The sequence below is a fragment of the Xenopus tropicalis genome, chromosome 2 (genome assembly GCF_000004195.4).
Source record: "Xenopus tropicalis strain Nigerian chromosome 2, UCB_Xtro_10.0, whole genome shotgun sequence".
In the NCBI taxonomy this organism is placed as follows: Eukaryota; Metazoa; Chordata; class Amphibia; order Anura; family Pipidae; genus Xenopus; species Xenopus tropicalis.
Genome location: NC_030678.2, coordinates 36350627 through 36369513, shown reverse-complemented (window position 1 = coordinate 36369513; position 18887 = coordinate 36350627). Strand labels below are relative to the sequence as shown.

At 38.1% G+C, this 18887-nt stretch overlaps 1 protein-coding gene across 1 annotated transcript in view; it reads right to left on the bottom strand.

Annotated features, from left to right (window-relative positions):
* Window positions 1-18887, bottom strand: part of anos1 (anosmin 1) — a 116019-nt gene that overhangs the window by 43920 nt on the left and 53212 nt on the right. The window contains 3 exon segments of the mRNA NM_001113688.1: window positions 2195-2379; window positions 8894-9116; window positions 12500-12562. Of these exon segments, the coding sequence (NP_001107160.1) occupies window positions 2195-2379; window positions 8894-9116; window positions 12500-12562 (471 nt within the window).

The window sequence follows — 18887 nt, the reverse complement described above, 5'->3', positions numbered from 1 at the left end:
ATAATGTATTTGAACATAGTGTCTGTGCTTTGTGCCCTTCCCTTTTCATCTGCTATGGAAACTACCATATAGAAAAGAGTATATGTTGCTAGTGAATATACATTCAATCATAAATTTTGTAGCCAAGGCAAGCAATACGCCAGTTCCTACCAATAACATAGAAACTAAAAGCTATTTTCCCCCATATTTAAGTCTTTCATCCAGAAAACTAACCCTGGTATATTTTTTTTAAACAGCTGTAAAATTCAGATTCAGGATTTGAATTTTCATAGCAAAATTGAGTCATGCAAAAAATCTATAGGTAAAATATGTTTTTCTTATATCAAAAGAGTAACATTCAAACATTATTATTTATGCCGAGCTTTTTCAGCTTTATTGATCTATAAAACAACTAAACCCACTGCTACTGCTATACATAATGTCCAACCAAGACCTGCACCATAAATAAGTGCTGTTAGAGATTTTTTTTCTCCCTTTTAATTCCAGAAAAGAATAAGTCTTATACACTGAACCTACGAAATGCATAAGGTGGGGGTTGAGAAAGAATCTTGGTGACAGCTATTAAAAGAAGACAGCACCATCAAAGCTGATATGCTGATGGCTGGATATCTCTAAAAACACACCAGAGCATGTATATGCCCGAGCCCCTTGAGAATAAACTGACAGCAGCCCAGCAGAGGCTGCCTAGCTTTGGATCTGCCAAGAAAAGGAGAATATTACTACAGTCCTTCAGTACCAATTTATCAAAATGGTTTAATAACGTTAGGTTTATAACATCGAACTAAAGATGAATGCTTCCAGTATGCTGCCCTTCTAAGCCCCTAAACTGACCAACATGAATTCACATATTACCATTTTAAAATAGACTCTTTATCTCTAAATGGAAGATCATTTAAAAAAAAAACTAGTTACATAATAATCCCATCCCACTCACATGAAAACATTATTTCAGCACTCAATGCATGACTTAAAGAAAGACTTTTGACAACACATAAAATAATCCTCTTCATTAGAAGTAAAGCAAGGGAACATCTATAGCAGTGCTGTCCAACTGGCGGCCCGCGGGCCGCATGCGGCCCGCGACCCCCCTCTGTGTGGCCCCCCACCTGTCTGGCTGCTTTGATGGCTTACTCTTGTGTAAGCTCTAAGTGGTATCAGTACTGAGATTAACTGCCCCCCCTGCATGGTTCCCACCTCAGATTCAGGCTGTAATCAGGTTGTATTGTTTAAATATGTAATCCCCTGTGTTGTTCACACCTTTTAATCTCTGCATTGTTCACCCCCTGCAGTGTTCACACCTCAGGCTCAGGCTGTAATCACCCCCATTGTTCCCCTGTTCACACCTCAGGAGCAGTAGAAACCCACAAATAATCCCTGCACACTGCAAAAAGAACATATACTGAGGTGGTACTTCAATTAAAAAGTTTTTTTAATATATAGTTATTGTGCAGACTGTAGGAGCAGTGCCAGCATTTTGTCACTGTAGGCTGCCTGTGGCACACACAGGCAGAGTATGGCACACACAGGCCAAGTATGGCACAAACCAGCCAAAAATGGCAAACACAGTGAAAGTATGGCACACGCAGGCAGGGTAGGGAAGGCAGAGTATGGCACACACAGGCAGGGTAGGGCAGGCAGAGTATGGCAGGTTTTTGCTGTACTACAACCATTAATATGGGTATGGTCATGTGATAACATGGGTGTGGTTTCAAGTGGGTGCGGTTTCAAAAAGGGGAGTGGTCAAAACTGGCTTCCATTATCGGCCCTCCACCACGTACGTCGGAAAAATTCCGGCCCTCGGTACAACAGAAGTTGGACAGCACTGATCTATAGAGTTTATTATGTTCAAGAAAATATACCAAAACCAAGATTTAATAATCAGATCAAATTGAAAGTGTAGCAATACTCTTCCTTTATGAGTAATATCAGAGTTAGGGGTATCCCTAAATGCTAAACAAAAGCGATGAAATACTCTAACTCCTGTTTGAACTCATGCTGCCCGATGTTTGTAGTTAGTAAAAGACTGAGTCAAGAGGTCATTGGTGAAGCCTACAAACCTGGAAACGCCATCTTCTGGACTTATTTATCTCAAGCAGAAAATATTGAGGCTAATATCTAAATTCAGTGTGGTTTAAACACAGCAGGCCTTCTATATTTATGTTCTATAAGTGCCTTTTAACATTTGCAAACCAACCTGTGCCATTGTTTGCCAGTTACTTGCATCATCCTCACTTGGGTGGATGCCATAGTTCCATCGCCTTTGTACCACATAGATCACTGGCTCAACTGAAATATTGAATTTAGAAGACCATTTAATATCCAGGTGTCCAGGCTGTGGTTCATCGAAGGTAAGCTCTTTCCTAGGCTTTAAAGGGACACCTAAAAGCACAAAACACAGAATTAAAGGTTGACCCACAGATACACACAATAAATAACTGTGACTAAGGGGCACATTTACTAACCCACGAACGGGCCGAATGCGTCCGATTGCGTTTTTTTCGTAATGATCGGTAATTTTGCGATTTTTTCGTATCTTTTGCGATTTTTTCTGCGTCTTTACGATTTTTGTGTAAAAACGCGAGATTTTCGTAGCCATTATGAAAGTTGCGCAAAGTCGCGATTTTTTCGTAGCGTTAAAACTTGCGCCTTTTAAGTGTTAATGCTACAAAAAAATCGCGACTTTGCGCAACTTTCGTAATGGCTACGAAAAACTCGCGTTTTTACGCAAAAATCTTAAAGACGCCGAAAAAATCGCAAAAAATACGAAAAAATCGCAAAATTACCGAAAAAGTTGCAAAATGTTCGTTTCCAATCGGAATTTTTCCAATTCGGATTCGAAATCGTGTCTTAGTAAATCAGCCCCTATGTGTATGACAATGTATGACTTCTCCCAACGCTTTCATTGTTTTACCTTTATATAAAGGCATTATGAGCTTGTCAGTTTTAATTCTGACAAGTTAAACTTTGCCAATAATTACTGTGTGCCATAATTCAGCAACTTGTGTGTTGAAAAGTGCATCGTCTGTTTTACATTAGTGTCCAGTGGCCTCACTTGATTGGACGTAACTCAACCTCACTCTGTTGCCTGTAATTGTCAGCAGATGGACAGCGCCCACGTAAGAGGAAACAAGTGCAAGGGTCCATCGGTTTTACCTCTGAAGAGTCAGAACCACGAACTCCAAAAACAGATGTGCCTTAGACCCAAAGACTTGTCGGTATGTTCTTCATTATGTTAATGACCAATTCCTTAGTATCACATTAAGGAAATTTGTTTTTGAAAATTGGCTTTTATGTTTGACTCAGACATGTCTGAGGCTTTATTTTCAGCAGTACTTTATTTATTCATTATAATCACATGAGATTGCAAGTTGTGTCCAGAAATGAAACTGTAGGTGCTGAGTCTATAATAAATCATATATTTTACTGATTTATACCTGACACTATTCATCTATACTCTCACTGTCTAATTAGAATGTTCAAACACTAGGTAACTAGGCCTAACATTAATATAATTGAATTTGCAATTGAATTTGATTTTAACACCAAGTTAAGAACAGTTATAGGATCTGTTATCCAGAATGCTTAGGACCAAGGATTTTCCAGATAAGGGGTATTTCTGTGAATACCCATACCTTAAAAATCATTTAAACATCAAATAAACCCAATAGGATTGTTTTGCAACCAATAAAGAATAATTATATCTGAGTTGGGATTAAGTACAAAGTACTGATTTATTATTAGAGAGAAAAATGGAATATGTATTAAAATTTTTAATTATTTGAAAAAAAAATGAAGACTATGGGATATGGACTTCCTTGAATTCGAAACTTTCTGGAGAATGGGTGTCTGGATAACAGATTCAATACCCGTATTGGCTAAAAATGTTAAGGGATTTCCAAACAGCCAACCAGTCATCCTAGTTTTTTTAACTTTGCTTCACAGTAATGTTTTTCTGCATTAATACTATTAAATGATAAGATAAATCTAGACATGTAACTGTAAGTGTATTAACTATTACAATCATTAACTAGTATATATGTAAATAAAAAGCAGAGAGGGGGTGCAAGGAATTATCCTCGGCCTTGTCCTTTGCTGAGTATGAACGATGCAGGAAAGATCCAGCGCAGGATAAAACAGGGTGAAACACCCTAAAGGCTAATTTAGAGACTTGTTGTGAGATGAAGTGCCAGAAACGTCACACTGCCATGCAATTCATCAGAGCAGGCTGAACCGGTGCACTGAAAATCTGGGTAAGTTGTAAGGAGCATGCACGTTTATGAATAAGGAGTAGTCACAATGCTGTGTCCTTTGTCTGAACTAGTAAATTGCACGCAAGTTGCAGTTGACATTCTTTTGCAGGCACCAACTATTATACTTGAATTCTGGGGAAACGCTGCATTATGGGTAAATAAACATGGGGTTTTGTATGCGGTTTAGCATCTAGTACATCTAGGGGCACATTTACAAATCCACGAACGCTCCGAAGGCGCCCGAATGCGTTTTTTTCGTAATGAACGGTATTTTTGCGACTTTTTCGTCGATGTCACAACTTTTTCGTATTTTCCCCGACTTTTCTTCACCTTACCGAAATTTTCGGATTGAACGAAAGAAAGTTTGTTGTGCAACGAACGTTCTTTCGTGCGCAAGTGCACTGATCAAGCCCATGCAGACATGCACTGAAGGATCAAAGTCAGAAAGGTTTTCCAGGCGTTTACGATCGTTCAATATGAAAAATTTGCGACGAAAAGTCGTGAAAAATATGAAAAAGTCGCAACGCGACAAAAAAGTTCAGAAATTTTCGTTTCCAATACGAATTTTTGCCGTTCGGATTCGTGGATTAGTAAACGTGCCCCCTAGCATTCAATGGAAGACTCAAATTGGAAAAAACTAATTACAGACTTAATTCAGTATTATTTTTATGTAAACATCCTCTATTTTCCTGATAATTTGGCTTCTTTTTCTATTTGCACCATAATACAACTTGTGTTTTAGAGAATCATATGACCGAAATTACATCACTAAGCACAGGTTATAACTGATGAGATCACTAAGCAGCATTTATAAGGATATAATTTACAGGATAGTCATGGGTCTTGTGTATTATAATAATAATATGGTACTGCATTTTGAGTAGTATTGCTTTCAACAGATAACCCTTTACAAAGCTTAATTTTATTTAATGACCGCCAATTTGACTTTTTAAAATGAGTATCTACTGTCACCCAACAAACCTATTTATTCGCAAATGTGTCATGAATATATTGTGTTCTCCTAAACCATGAAATCTATTGAAAAGGATTTCCCCTTGGAATGTTTCCTTTAGCTCATAGGAATACATTAGTGATGGCATGTGTCAGGCCTTTGCTGTTACACCAATATGAACCACCAGATGTGGACATCTCATTACTGCTATTCAGCTAAGTATTTCCTTTAATTCATGAAGTGAGAAAACTGTGAAATATCTCTCTGGCATTTTGGCTAGAAAATGTAATGATAGTGGTCCTTTATTTGCTATTAAGTAATTTGGATTTTTGCCAGCTAACACCAAAAAAATAAATGTAAATGAATCTTGCTACGGTCATCTTGGTTAACGAACGTCCTGCTCGGTGTGATCATACAATGCGGTGATGTTAGACTTCAGCGGAAAAAAAATAACAGAGCGATTGTCCTATAAAGTTGCCCTGAAGCTTCCAGGATATTTTACATACTCAGTGTCTGAGGATGCAACAGATGTTGTTTTTTACCCCAGTATAACTATGTTTCTAGATTAGCACACAATTAAAATACTAATTTACTATACTAATTTATACTAACACATAAAAGAATCATACCACTAATTATTGTTAATTAAATGTAAATGGTGGTTGACCAATGTGATCTTCTGTACTCTAAAGGCAGGGGATCCCAAGGATGTAGAGGACTAATAAGTAATGGCAATACATGTTTGCTGTGGAATTAGTGTCAGATTGGGCTGGCAGGACAAAGGGAAAAAATCCAGTGTACCCCGCCGACACAGTCACGCTTCCAGGGCCGCCATTGTGGGTATTTGGGTGTTAGGGGGACACGGCTGTGATGCACTTACTCGATTAGCCAGGCCCCCCTGCTGTCAGTGAGCTGTAACCTTCAGAAGTGAGGGCAGTAGCTCCAGTGCCTTCTTTCCTCTAAGTCCTGGTAAAGCTGCATGGGGATAGGATGGGCTGGAGGGAAAGTATAAACTTCACCCATCCAATCCCTGTAGAGCTCTACTGGGACTAAAATGAGCCCCCAGAAAGCTTTGTAGCTGAAAGAAGATGCAGGCACACTAGCTCCTGCTCCCCCTTCCTGAGTCTGCAGCTCACTGACAGCTAATTAAGTAAGTGCAGTACTGCAGGGCCCCTCTTGGGGGGAAGGTTCGAGACTGGGGTGGGGGCCCCTGAGGTGACAGCCCCAGTGGGCCCCAGGCACCCCAGTCCGACACTGTGTGGGATCCAGAAACTTGTACTTAATCCACTGTCTACACTGTCTTCATTTCTTGACATCCACAGATAGATAACAGAGTTAAACCTGAATGAATAAAAATGCATTTTTAAATTTGCCTGATAACGCATTACTTGTACTATAATTGAACATAAATACAGGTGTTATTAAACATTTTTTACAAGCAGTGAATACCACTCATAAAACAGATAACAACAGTTGGTAATTATTAAAATGTCCGAATGCTTTCTCCACACGTGAAATATACATGAGGGGGTTTCAGATAGGTATGCTGTGCACTAATACCCTATAGGTTATTGATCCCCAACCAGTGGCTCTTGAGCAACATGCTGCTCGCCACCCCTTTTGCTGTTGCTCCCAGTGGCTGCACAGTAGGTGCCATTTTTACATTTCTGGGTTTGAGACAAGTTTTGGAAGCACAGAGACAGTTTTACTCCAAGCAGAGTCTCATGTAGCCTAGCAGTCACATGGGGCTACCAAATAGCCAATCACAGCCCTTATTTAGCATCCCCAAAGAACTTTTTTGCTTATGTGGCAACATACATCCGTGCGTGGCTCACGAGTAAAAAATGTTGGGGATCTCTGCTATAATCAGTCAAACACATTCTGTTGAAATGATACCTTTATGTGCGTTGATAAATGTGTTGCTTCATTAAAACTTCAAGGATTGTTGGGACAGTTTAGATGAATCCAAAAACATCTGTAAACTGCTATAAATCTGAATTGGTGATAGTTTCATTATTTACTACCTTGTGGAATAAGCTTTTACATCTGAAGGCATGTGGTGTGATAGGGAGGTCATGGGCATGGGTCATGAGCAACTTTCTGTTGAACCATGAAAAAGACACTACCACACCACCCCTCTCCAAAAACACAGATCAAAGTAATACCCACCACCTTCATTAGAACTTGTGGCTGACAGTTTTGGCAAGCCTGAAAACACTGACAACCTTTAAATATATGTTTTGCTATGAATCATACTTACTGGGCATTACTAATGGTTCTCACCATACTTCCATCATTACAGCACTTCCTCCACAGGTGGTGTGGTTAGCTGACCAGAATGTATTTGTGGGTGGGTGGATGGTAACGACCTTAGATTTTAAGCTCCACTAAGGTAGAGACTTATAACCAATCTCTGTAAAGCACTGTGCACATAACAGGAACATATATATACATATATACAGTATATATATATATATATCTATCGACTGTGTATGTGCACCCGTGCAAAAGAAGTAGAAGCAGGAAGGGGATTGCTCCGCTGTGTTTTAGCAATTTTCAGTATTGTCTATGGCAAGGTATTTCATGGTTACTAAGTCTAGTAGCCGTGAAATAGTAGCTGCTATTAGTAACTCAATGTGTCTTTACCCTAAACTATGGTGCAACAATCAGAACCCATATTTTCTAAATTCCTCATGTTATTCCATGCCCATTTCAGAGAGAAATCTAGCTGCTAGAAAGAGTGGTGGAATATTGGAAGTATGGAAGAAACCAACAAGTAGGACATGCTAAACAAAAGAAACAATATTTTTTGTTCAGTAATGCAGCTTGGCAGGACTATTGTCAACCATAAGTTTTACAAAGGGAGAGAATTATTAACCTGGACTATTTTCAGCAAATTATAAATATAGTTATTATAGTGGACCTGGAGGTGGAAAAAGTCCTATGCATTTAAAAGTGTTTGCTAATGGGGAAAAGGGGTTAATAAGCCTTAAGTACAATAAACAGAGAATGACTCTCATATTCATTCACAGATGTTACACCTGCAAAGTGACAGCTCAAAAGCTAATACCAAATGAGGACTCGCGGTTATTTAGTCTGCTGTGGGTTCATTAACAGTGCAACTGCTTACTCTACAGCTTGGCTATTGCAATCAAATGACATAATCGATCAGCTAAGATGAATGAGCGTGCTAAAACATCAGAAAGGTAAGGGGCGTAATGACCTTGTGCTCTAGCTGCCAAGCTGGTTACTGGAAACAAGTGATAAATGTACTGTAAGTGCAGATAAAAAACAGAATTCAATAAAAGTGGAGAGCATGAATGTTGAAGGCGGACAGGGGGGCAAGTGTGCAATGCAATTATGGTCCCACTAAGAGAATAGGCTTTCAAATCAATATGTATGATCTATTGGTTGATCTATTGCATACGGGCAGGCAGGTGTGACAGGTGGGACTGCTCGCAACAATAAACATAAATACTAATGCCAAATAATTCATGGATGAAGCTGATATCCCTGGTGACAGGTGTTAATGCATATAGCCATATTCAGTAGTAACTTCCCAGAGCTGCCTAGCAGGAATACTGGGGGATACAGTCTTTCAAGTTAACATCAATAACATGAATGAAAATGGTGTCATTTGATTGGATGCAAGTGTTTATTGGGGATTTGAGATCTCTTTTAAAATTCCTACCTTTGTACAGATTTTTAGGAACTTGGCACGTATGGCCACATCCATTGGAACAACACTTCTTCACCCCTGAGCACTCATTATCGGCATCACAGCTTTCAACGCAAGCAGCCGCAAAGCCACTGGCCTTCTCCGGAGCGGGGCAATCTCCCTGCTTCACTGACAGAACTGATTTCAGGAACTCGCAGCTGGTTAAACATTCATAGTGCTTCTTGGGGAAAAGCGGCTAAGGAAGAAAGGGGATAAAACAGACCATGAATACATTTCATGCTTCCTTCTCAAATGTCATGTTTAAATGGTTCCCAATATTAATGAAATGCAATATATGGATAGAATCTGCCATGGGTTTATTAATAGAATCATTTCTCTCACAATATGTACTGGGAAAAGTAAAGGCAGTTATCTTTAAAAATAAGTTATAAGTTGTAAGCTCTCTGGAGCAGACAATTCAATTTTCCAACAGCTCTTAACACATGACACTTAAGGGCAGATTTATCAAAATGGGAGTTTAGAGCTTAAAGGAACAGTAACATCAAAAAATGAAAGTGTTTTAAAGTAATTAAAATATAATGTGCTGTTGCTATGCAAAAAACTGGTGTTTTTGCTACAGAAAAGCTACTATATAAATAAACTGCTGTGTAGCCATGGGGGCAGCCATTTAAGCTGGAAAAAAGGAGAAAAGGCACAGGTTACATAGCAGATAACTAGTAGATAAGCCCCATATAATGGGGGTTTATCTGTTATCTGCTAAGTAACCTGTGCCTTTTCTCCTTTGAATGGCTGCCCCCATGGCTACACAGCAGCTTACTTATATAAACTATTGTAGTCTTTCTGAGGCAAACACACCAGTTGTACCAGTGCAGGGCAACAGTACATTATATTGTTATTACTTTTAATCACTTTCATTTTTTGGTGTTACTGTTCCTTTAATACATAAAAACCTCACCCATGTTCTATTCATTCCTATGGCATTTTTATAATGGTATTTATCAATGGGTGAAAGTTAAAACTCACCATTTGATAAATGCGCTTTTAAAAATCCCAAAGGAATATATAGAATGTGGGTGAGTTTTTATGTATTAAGCTCTTGACTCATTTTGATAAATCTGCCCCTTAGGGGGCCATTTACTAATATTCGTATTTTTTTCATCATTCGTGCTTTTGTTTGCGTTAAAACTCAAATGCTTCATGTAAAAAATGTGATTTTTTTTTTGCCATTTATTATGCATAAAAACTGTAAAATGCCATCTAAAAAGCCGCCAAGGTCATGCAGAAGGTCAAGAACAGGTGTCCTGTATCCAATTGGAAGATCTTTTTTTGTTTTCGGATTTTTCGGATGCTCCATTTTTCAAAAAAATGCAAAAAAATTCAATTTTTTTGCGTTTTTCCCCCAAGTTTTTTGGTTAATGGTTTTTCTAAGAGGCCGTTTAATTATCCACTTGGCATTACTGATGCATAAACCTGATGGCATTAACCTGATGCATAAATGGGTATTTGGAGATGTGAATTTTTATAATGTCCTTTTATATAAACCCCCACGTATAATAAAAGGCACAAAATTTGCTCAGAAGCAATAACCTATAACAACCAATAAGATGCTTGCTTTTAAACGAGTGACTAGTAAAATGCTATGCTGATTGGTTGCTATAGGTGATATGAAGTTAGACAAACATTGCTCCTAATATTAGTTAACGCCAAAGGACTTTTTTATTTTACTTTTTGTGTCCCTTGTGGATACTTTGAGTGCCTTTAAGCCCATATTGTTGCTGTTTATAGATGAAGGTCATCAGCCAATCAAATGTTCTGTCCTGACAAACCAAATGGGACTGTCTGCATGGCCTCTGTATATTCTGCCTGTGTCTTAAAGGGTTTCATCCGGGTGATTTGGACTTTTGATGAAACTGACCCCAGTGGTAGGGACCTTAAACAGTGAGGGGCATATTTATTATGCTGTGTAAAAAACGGCGAGAAAATTCGCCACACATCGCCAGGCTTCGCCTTGTAAAAACGGCGTAATTTTTTACGCGTTTTTTCTTCCACCGGAACTTATGGAAAATAACGGCGTAATATCCGGCATAATACCCGGCGTTCAGACGGCGATCTTTTCCATTTATTTTACACAGCTTTTTACTCCGTTTTTTTGGCGAATTAGTCTTACACAGCATAATAAATACGCCCCTACGTTCCACTTACTTAGATGTGAGGATAAATTACCAGCACGGTTACCAAGAGCAACCAATCAGATTTTACTTTCATTTTGGACTGCTGAAAGCTATTTGCTGATCAATGATCGACAATTATTCAACATCCATTTTGTTACTAACAATGAAAGTGTTAAATATGAGCATAGAGCAAATTTGCAATTGAAATTTAAAACAGAAAATGTGTTAATCAAAAAGAAAGTTTATTCTCTCTGGGGGCCCCAGTTTGCCCTGGGAACTCTTCATCCTTGCCCTATTTAGCAGCTTTTCTTTCCTTCTTTTTAAACTATGCCATCGAGCACGCTTGTCTTCATTACCAGACTTTGAAGTTCTAAATTTAGCCTTAGTCACTAATCAAAGAAGAATTCTTACAGATATAAACAACATTAAAAAGTCTGCAGCTGCACTGCAAGCGCTCTTAGGCAAAAGATAGATGGCTGTATAGCTAGATTATACCTAAAATTAAAGGGGGACTTCTCCAAACCAAAATTTGTTAAAGAGCCCCACACAACACAGAAACCCCTTATATACCTATCACTGTAATCTGTATGAATAATAGCATTTTTATATGTTGAAATCCAGTAGCAAAACAGTTCTTCTCTTTCTGCATCATTTGAAATTCTAGGAGGGGAGGAGGAACTAAAACACTGATGTTACAAATTGTAACAACTTCTCCACAGCTTACAGACAGCATGCAGGAACTACATTACCCACAATGCATTGCACTGTGATGTTCCTTTCCTTATTGACATCACCTGTGCAGAGAATTGTGGGATTTGAAGGATGCAGGCTGAAGGCAGGTTGAGGACAGTCAACCACTGTTCCATTTTATTTAAAAATCTAAAAGTAGTCAGCCAGATCAGCAGGAGAACAGGGGGCTGGGCTTAGGTATCTGTTCCATATTATTAAATGAATCATGAAAAGGCTGCATATTTTTTAACTGATGTATATTGCAAATTTGCTTGAAATTCTGCTTACTATTCCCAAAGCTCAAGTTGTGTTTGGGTGACATTCCCCTTCAAAATAAAACAGCAATAACAATGAACCAAAAAAGTACAAATAAAAGCAGGGGACATGCTGCATTATAATTGTATCATTTAGTAATATATTATTCCCATAGTTCTTATAAGCAATTTATTCAGGGTAGCTGGGCAAAAATTACATATAATGTGTCTTTTTTATTCTTTACCTTGGAGCTCTTTACCCTTTGTCTAATCATATCTAGCCTGGGTAGATGATTATAACATGGTTATTTTTAGCTTATTTGATAGTAAGGTGCGGAAATTGAGTGAGTAGAGGAAATATTTAAAAGAGGATAAAAGAAGGGGTTTTTTTTGCTTTTTTAGTCATATTTTCATACCCACTTTCCTTGAGATATATTATCAAAACCAAAATAAATGGAACATACCTCGCAGAGATTATGGCAGTTATTCTTTCTCAAATCCCAGGTTTCTTTGCAGGGTTCTAAACACTGTTGAGAGATTAAACAGACTTCTCAGAAATTGTCTTTTTCAAGCATGTTCCTTGATTTTAAGAAGTCGAAAACCCACAAAGAAAAAGTTATATTGACACAATAGACACATCACTCACGCGCTCGCTCCATGTTTGTCAGCAAACAAACTTCAAACCAAGTGAAAAGAAACGCAGCCATAATGTAGACATAATATACAGTATTTCTACGCCACTGCTGCTTTTTCTCTCCTCTTTCTTCAAGTAATTAACATGCCACCCGGGGCTGATTGAGTCTTTATTTAGCAGCCTAGTCGTAGATGTTAAATACGTGTTTATGTAATGTCTTTAACCTGAATATCACTGGGTTTAATTTTAAACGCCAGATGCCAAACTAATGTCCCCGTGATTGAGCTGTTTGACAAAATGTATTCATCACGGCATCAGCTGAACATCACTATAGTCTGTGACATGGTAAAGAAAAATTCAAAAATAATTATGGCTCATTAAAACATAGAGATGGACAGGACAGAAAGGTGATGAATGTTTGGCTACTAAATATTTATGACATTGATTTTTTGTTCTGGATGTGAGAACTTTTAATATTTAAAAGGAGGAAAAAATCCCTATTCTTGAAGCCCAAGTCGCCCAGTTACTTTATTCATTCTTATCCCTATGCTTTTAGATCAGTGATCCCCATTCAGTGGCTCATAAGCAACATGTTGCTCACCATTCCTCTTTGATGTCCCAGTGGCCTCAAAGTAGGTGCCCATTTTTACATTGTTTGCTTGGAGACAAGTTTTTACTCCAAGCAGAGCCTCCCACAGGCCAGCAGGCCACATGGGGCTACCAAAAAGCCAATCACAGACCTTATTTGGCATCCACAAAGAACAGGGGATGAATAGGGGACTATACAGTAAAAGTGAGGTGACTGGCTGCTCTTAGACAATAGAGCAAAGGGCAGTAAGCTTGGGAAGTAATGCAACTGACCACCCAATGTCGCTATTCAGAATAGGTCAAGGGTTAAGGAAAAAAAATAATCACTGTTCGGGACTTCTTTTGAGATTTAGTCTTGTAGATTAGTTCTCAAACCACCAACATTCTGGGTGTGAAATAGGCTGTCATAGGCAAAATTCAGTTCACCCAAAAAATGTACATATTTTCTTTATCATGTATTTGCATTGTGTATAAATCGTGCTTCTATTGAATCCTACAGCTGATGGCTTTCCTGTGCTCTGACCTCTTGATATCATCAGAAACACCTTAATAGGCAGGGTGGCACTGGGCCTTTTTATTGTAGTTCTGTTTCATGTCTCACTGTGGGAGCAACATTTTAATAAAATATCCAAACGACGTGATCTCTGTCGGAGGTCTAGTTATTTAAAGCATAGTTTCTATTAATAATTTAATTTCTATTTCTATTTTAGGAAGAGCTCAACATTCAATCAAGATATGATATCAGAAGAGGGTCTGAAACTTTGTAAAAGAAGCAAAAAGTGATGATCTTTCCTGAATGAAAGTTGAATAATGATTCTACTGTCCCAGAACATCTACATTTCCTTTTAAAGACAAATGGCCTATTCACAGGCCCAGACTGGCGATCTGTGGATGCTGGCAAATGCCAGGTGGCTGCTGTAAGATGCCATAGACATTCACTATTTATTGGGCTGGTGGGAGCCTGTCTGGGCCACCGTGTGCTTGAAATTTTGAATCCCAGTCTGGACCTGCCTTTTTGTGTAAGAGAGAGACTTTTCTCATTCTACAATACCAAGTCTTTTCTAACCATTGGAAATTATATGTTACATAGGACGGGCAGTCATTTCAAAATGACTTCTTTTCATAGTTTCACCAACACAGTAATTGGGGTTCTATTTGCTACACTGGTATACATAATGGGTTTTAGAGAGCTCTTACGGGAAGGGTACACATGCTATCTTGTCTGTCCCTACTGAGTGACAAAAAAGTTTTTTTTTTGATTGCAGATAGCCCTCAGCCTACATGTTCCATGGCAAATAATACATTGCCATGGAGGAACAAGCAATATATATGACGGTGAGCTAGCTAATGAGAAGTATATATGCAGCCTACTGAACATGTCCCCTAAAGAAATAACAAACCAAATCAAGTCTACTTGTTCCTGGAAGTTCCTGATCTAACAGGCTGATCTAACAGGCAGGCCTGCAAAGTATTATGAGTGAAAACATTAACCAAAAGACTACAATATTTTACAAACATTATGGGATAGGGTAACATTTATGTAAACTTTGTGATTCTGACTTCATTCCAACAAGTCAATCAAAATGATTACAACATACCACACCCAGGGGCACCCTTAAACTAATTCCAGAAGAACAGAATCATCAAAAACATCAAGAAATAGGCAGAGAAGTAAACATAACTAGATTTCTTCCCCTTCTTTGAGGACTAGATGTTGCATTGACTAAAAACATAATAATAAAGCAGACACAGCCAACAGTACCAGTATTGTTTGGGATGGTTGGTAGCAAAGAAGGGGAACAGCAATGGGGTTCTGCAAGTATTGATATTTATAGAACTTTTTCTACATCTTGAAAAATAAAAAATAAAGAGTATCTTTTCAGTATGGGTCAGGTAATTGACTTTGTGCTGTAGTTTAAGAGACGAAAAATGTTGAAGTGCCATAAGGTATAATGGTGTTATTGGCAATAAAAAAGTTTGTATAGGAGGGGAAAGGAATAAGTTGCACCCCCCATTCATATCCATTATCCCCATATCCCTGTGAGTATACTTAAAAGAACACACTCCCTATTACTTGTATAAAAATAAACCCCTTGGCCTGAGGCCTTCAAATGGTTTGGTCATGGAATGCCTCAGTGACTTCTGATATACTATATTTTACTTTGGGGGGTGGACATTATTCCCAATATAAGCCGTGTAAGATCTCCAGTGGATGGCTGCCATACAAGATATCATATGGACATCTGTATTATGACGTCTTAAATGCAAAGTTTAGGTACTATCAGTATTTGGAGTCCACTGATGTAAAGCATATGCCAGGAATCTTTGAAAATACAAAGCCCAATGCAGGAGCAGCAATAGCTGGTGAACTGAAATAAAAATCACTTTAATGAGCTAACACATTGCAACAATTAAGCGCCCCATATGCAAGTGACCTTGAGGCTCACATTTGTATATTTATGTATTTTAAGGAATTAATTGGTTTTCTTTGCTCTTTCTCAGCTAAGTTCTTCTATCTTTCATTCCAGCAGCTAAACACCAAGCAGTTTCTCAGACAAGTTTTTATTCATTTTCAAGAATTAAATTTACTACTTACCATCACTGACTGTATTATATACACAATATGCAATACTATAGTAATTATTTGCCTAATGTCATAGCCTAGAATTGCATTGTCTTCTTCAAATTATAATGGAATGTTTGAGGTTAATTTTAGGACCCCCCACTCCCCAAAAAAATGGATTGATTATTATGATATGAGTTGAGTGTGCAATGTTGTATGCACATGGTTTGATAGACACACATCAGGTCAATGAGTAACAAGTATAAAGTGGTCTAATACGATATTCAGATACCATGAAAGTAACTCTTATGTGAGATTTCTCTTTTCTGTGCATCAAACCCCACTATAAATCCTGCACGGTGCAGTTCGGTCTTATTTAACAGCTTTTATGTCAGTTTTTATTACTGTGTCAAAGGGACAGCATCAAAGAATTATAACATATATTTCTTGTAGAACTTAAAGACCTCTGAATTTATAGACCATTTCCCCTCTCTCCAAAAAACACAAACCATGAAGTATGGCTGCTTATACAGAAAAGTCTAATGAAGTTGTTTTTCAAGTCCAGAAACAGCAGCTGCAAAAACACAACAGTATTTGAGAAACCCCAAGCTGCAAATTATAACACCAATCAAACGGCAGACATATTTATTTGTCAAGCACTTAATCCCTATTCCAACGTACTGACAGACGTTATGTATGTGCTTGCTGTGTGCAATAAGCCCCTTGTTCCAATGTACAGGAAGATTTTTGCGGGATACAGGCAATGATTCCCATTTGCGTTTGAAGTATTATACAAAATGATGCACAGATGTGCTCCGTGATTTACGTGTTCTGAAACAATAATCATTTATTTAAAAGAAAGATCTAGAAATGAGACACAGCTTCAATTATATATATGAAAGGTTCAAGAATTGTGGTTCCAGTCATTGAGAAATTGAATCAATATTTGGAGATATGTATTTTGAGCAAGATATGGACATAACACATAAACCGTACAGTGCAGTCAGTTTTCTTTGATGATTCTAATTTATCATGACTGTGATGGTAAACTATGACTGAGATAATGCAGAGAATGCTTTCTTTTGTATCACAATGTTTTATCGCTATCCATTGGTTGTCGTAATCAGAAGCAACACTACTTCCATAAAGATGAAACATTTTAACCTCTCTAAAATATATCAGACAACTATTTTAGATGCGGATTTTTTCTACCACTAATTGGAATCCTCTATGGCAGGGGTCCCCAACCTTTTTTACCTGTGAGCAACTTTTAAATATTAAAAAGATGGGGGGAAAGGCAAGCATAAAAAAAAGTTCCTAAGGGGTGACCAAGAAGGGCTGTGATTGGTTATAGCTCAATGTGGACTGGCAGACTAAAGGAGGATCTATTTGGCAGTACACATGGTCTTTATGCCTCCAAAATGTGTCAAAAATTAAAAAACAACTACCTTTTAGAGGGCACTGGGAGCAACATCAGAGGGGTTGGTGAGCAACATGTTGCTTGTGAGCCACTGGTTGGGGACCACTGCTCTATTGTAAAGTACCGTGGTGTTCCATGGCGGTCTACACAATGTAAAATGGTTCTGAAGCTGTAGTTGGGAGTGTGCGTCAATGTTCTCAAGCTGTGCTTGAACTTAGAGGTAGATATATTAAAATCTGAATAGGCAATGCTACACAGAATGTGCAATGATGCAGGTTTTCAATTCATTCAATCAGATCGAGTACCATTGAACGTTACTGATTGACCTTAAAATGAACTATGTTAAAAGACACACATATATATATATATATATATAGAGAGAGAGAGAGAGAGAGAGAGAGAGAGACAGATGGGCTCACTTACCAATGGTACCTTAACCATTCTGTCTTTTGAAGTGACACTAAAAATGGTGTAAAATTGCCTTTACTTTTTAAGACATGTTTTGCTGAGACGACCCATGGGGCAGTTGCTGGAACCACTTACAGTTCTGGTACACTGCTTAGGCAAGGCCAGGCTTGCACCTTACATCACAGCAACGGCTGTTCCTAAATCTTTCCCTATTTTGCATGATTTTGGTATCTCCCCCACAAAAGACAAAGGGGCCCAGTTTTATAATATCTTAAGCAGGGTAAATCTTTTGTATACAGTACCGGTTTGGGATCCATTATCCAGAAACCAATTATCCAGAAAGCTCCAAATTATGGAAATGCTATATTCCATAAACTGTATTTTAATCAAATTTCCTTTTTCTCTGTAATAATAAAATAGTACCTTGTGCTCTATCCCAATTAAGATATAATTAATTCTTATTGGAGGCAAAACAATGCTATTGGGTTTATGTAACGTTTAAATGATTTTGTAGTAGACACAAATTATAGGAGATTTAAATTACAGAAAGCCCCCTTATCTGGAAAACCCCAGGTCCTGAGCATTCTGGGTAACAGGTCCCATACCTGTAATCTCTGTAATGCAATATTTTTTTTAAAGTATCATCTATTATAAGGCTAATGGTTCCCTGCAAAAATCATTTGCAACACCTCTAAATATATATTTTTGAGTCCTGGCATGCCACCCAAACACACTTTATGTCATGTGCTATCTGGCTATCTCCTAATTGAATTAACTGTACTTCAGTAGCATTCCCATCCGCTCATCTTTAGAAATTGAATTCCTCTACTGTCGACACCGTCTCACATCACCGGTGTCATGCTCACATCATCAATGGCTCTAATCACTCTTTCAGCAAGTCGAAGGCTTCTGGACAAACTTATATATTAGCTGGTATCTTCATGATGGATGTAGATATGATTGCAATCTAGTGTGAATACCAACAGGCAATCTGTACACTCATTCCAATTTTAAAAGCGGGATTTGGTTTAAATAAAGAGGCCTCGCTGTCCTCTGGTTCAAATAACATCTTGAGAGCAAATTATAGAATGATACACGGTTCTAAATGCTTTGGTGCAGTTGGATATTTAATGCCTCTCTGTAGCAAAACCCTACAGACCTCTTAGCACTATGTTAAGAATTTGACAGCTAGAGAAAAAAGAAATTGCCCAAGATCTGACACAGAAAAGCATATGTGCT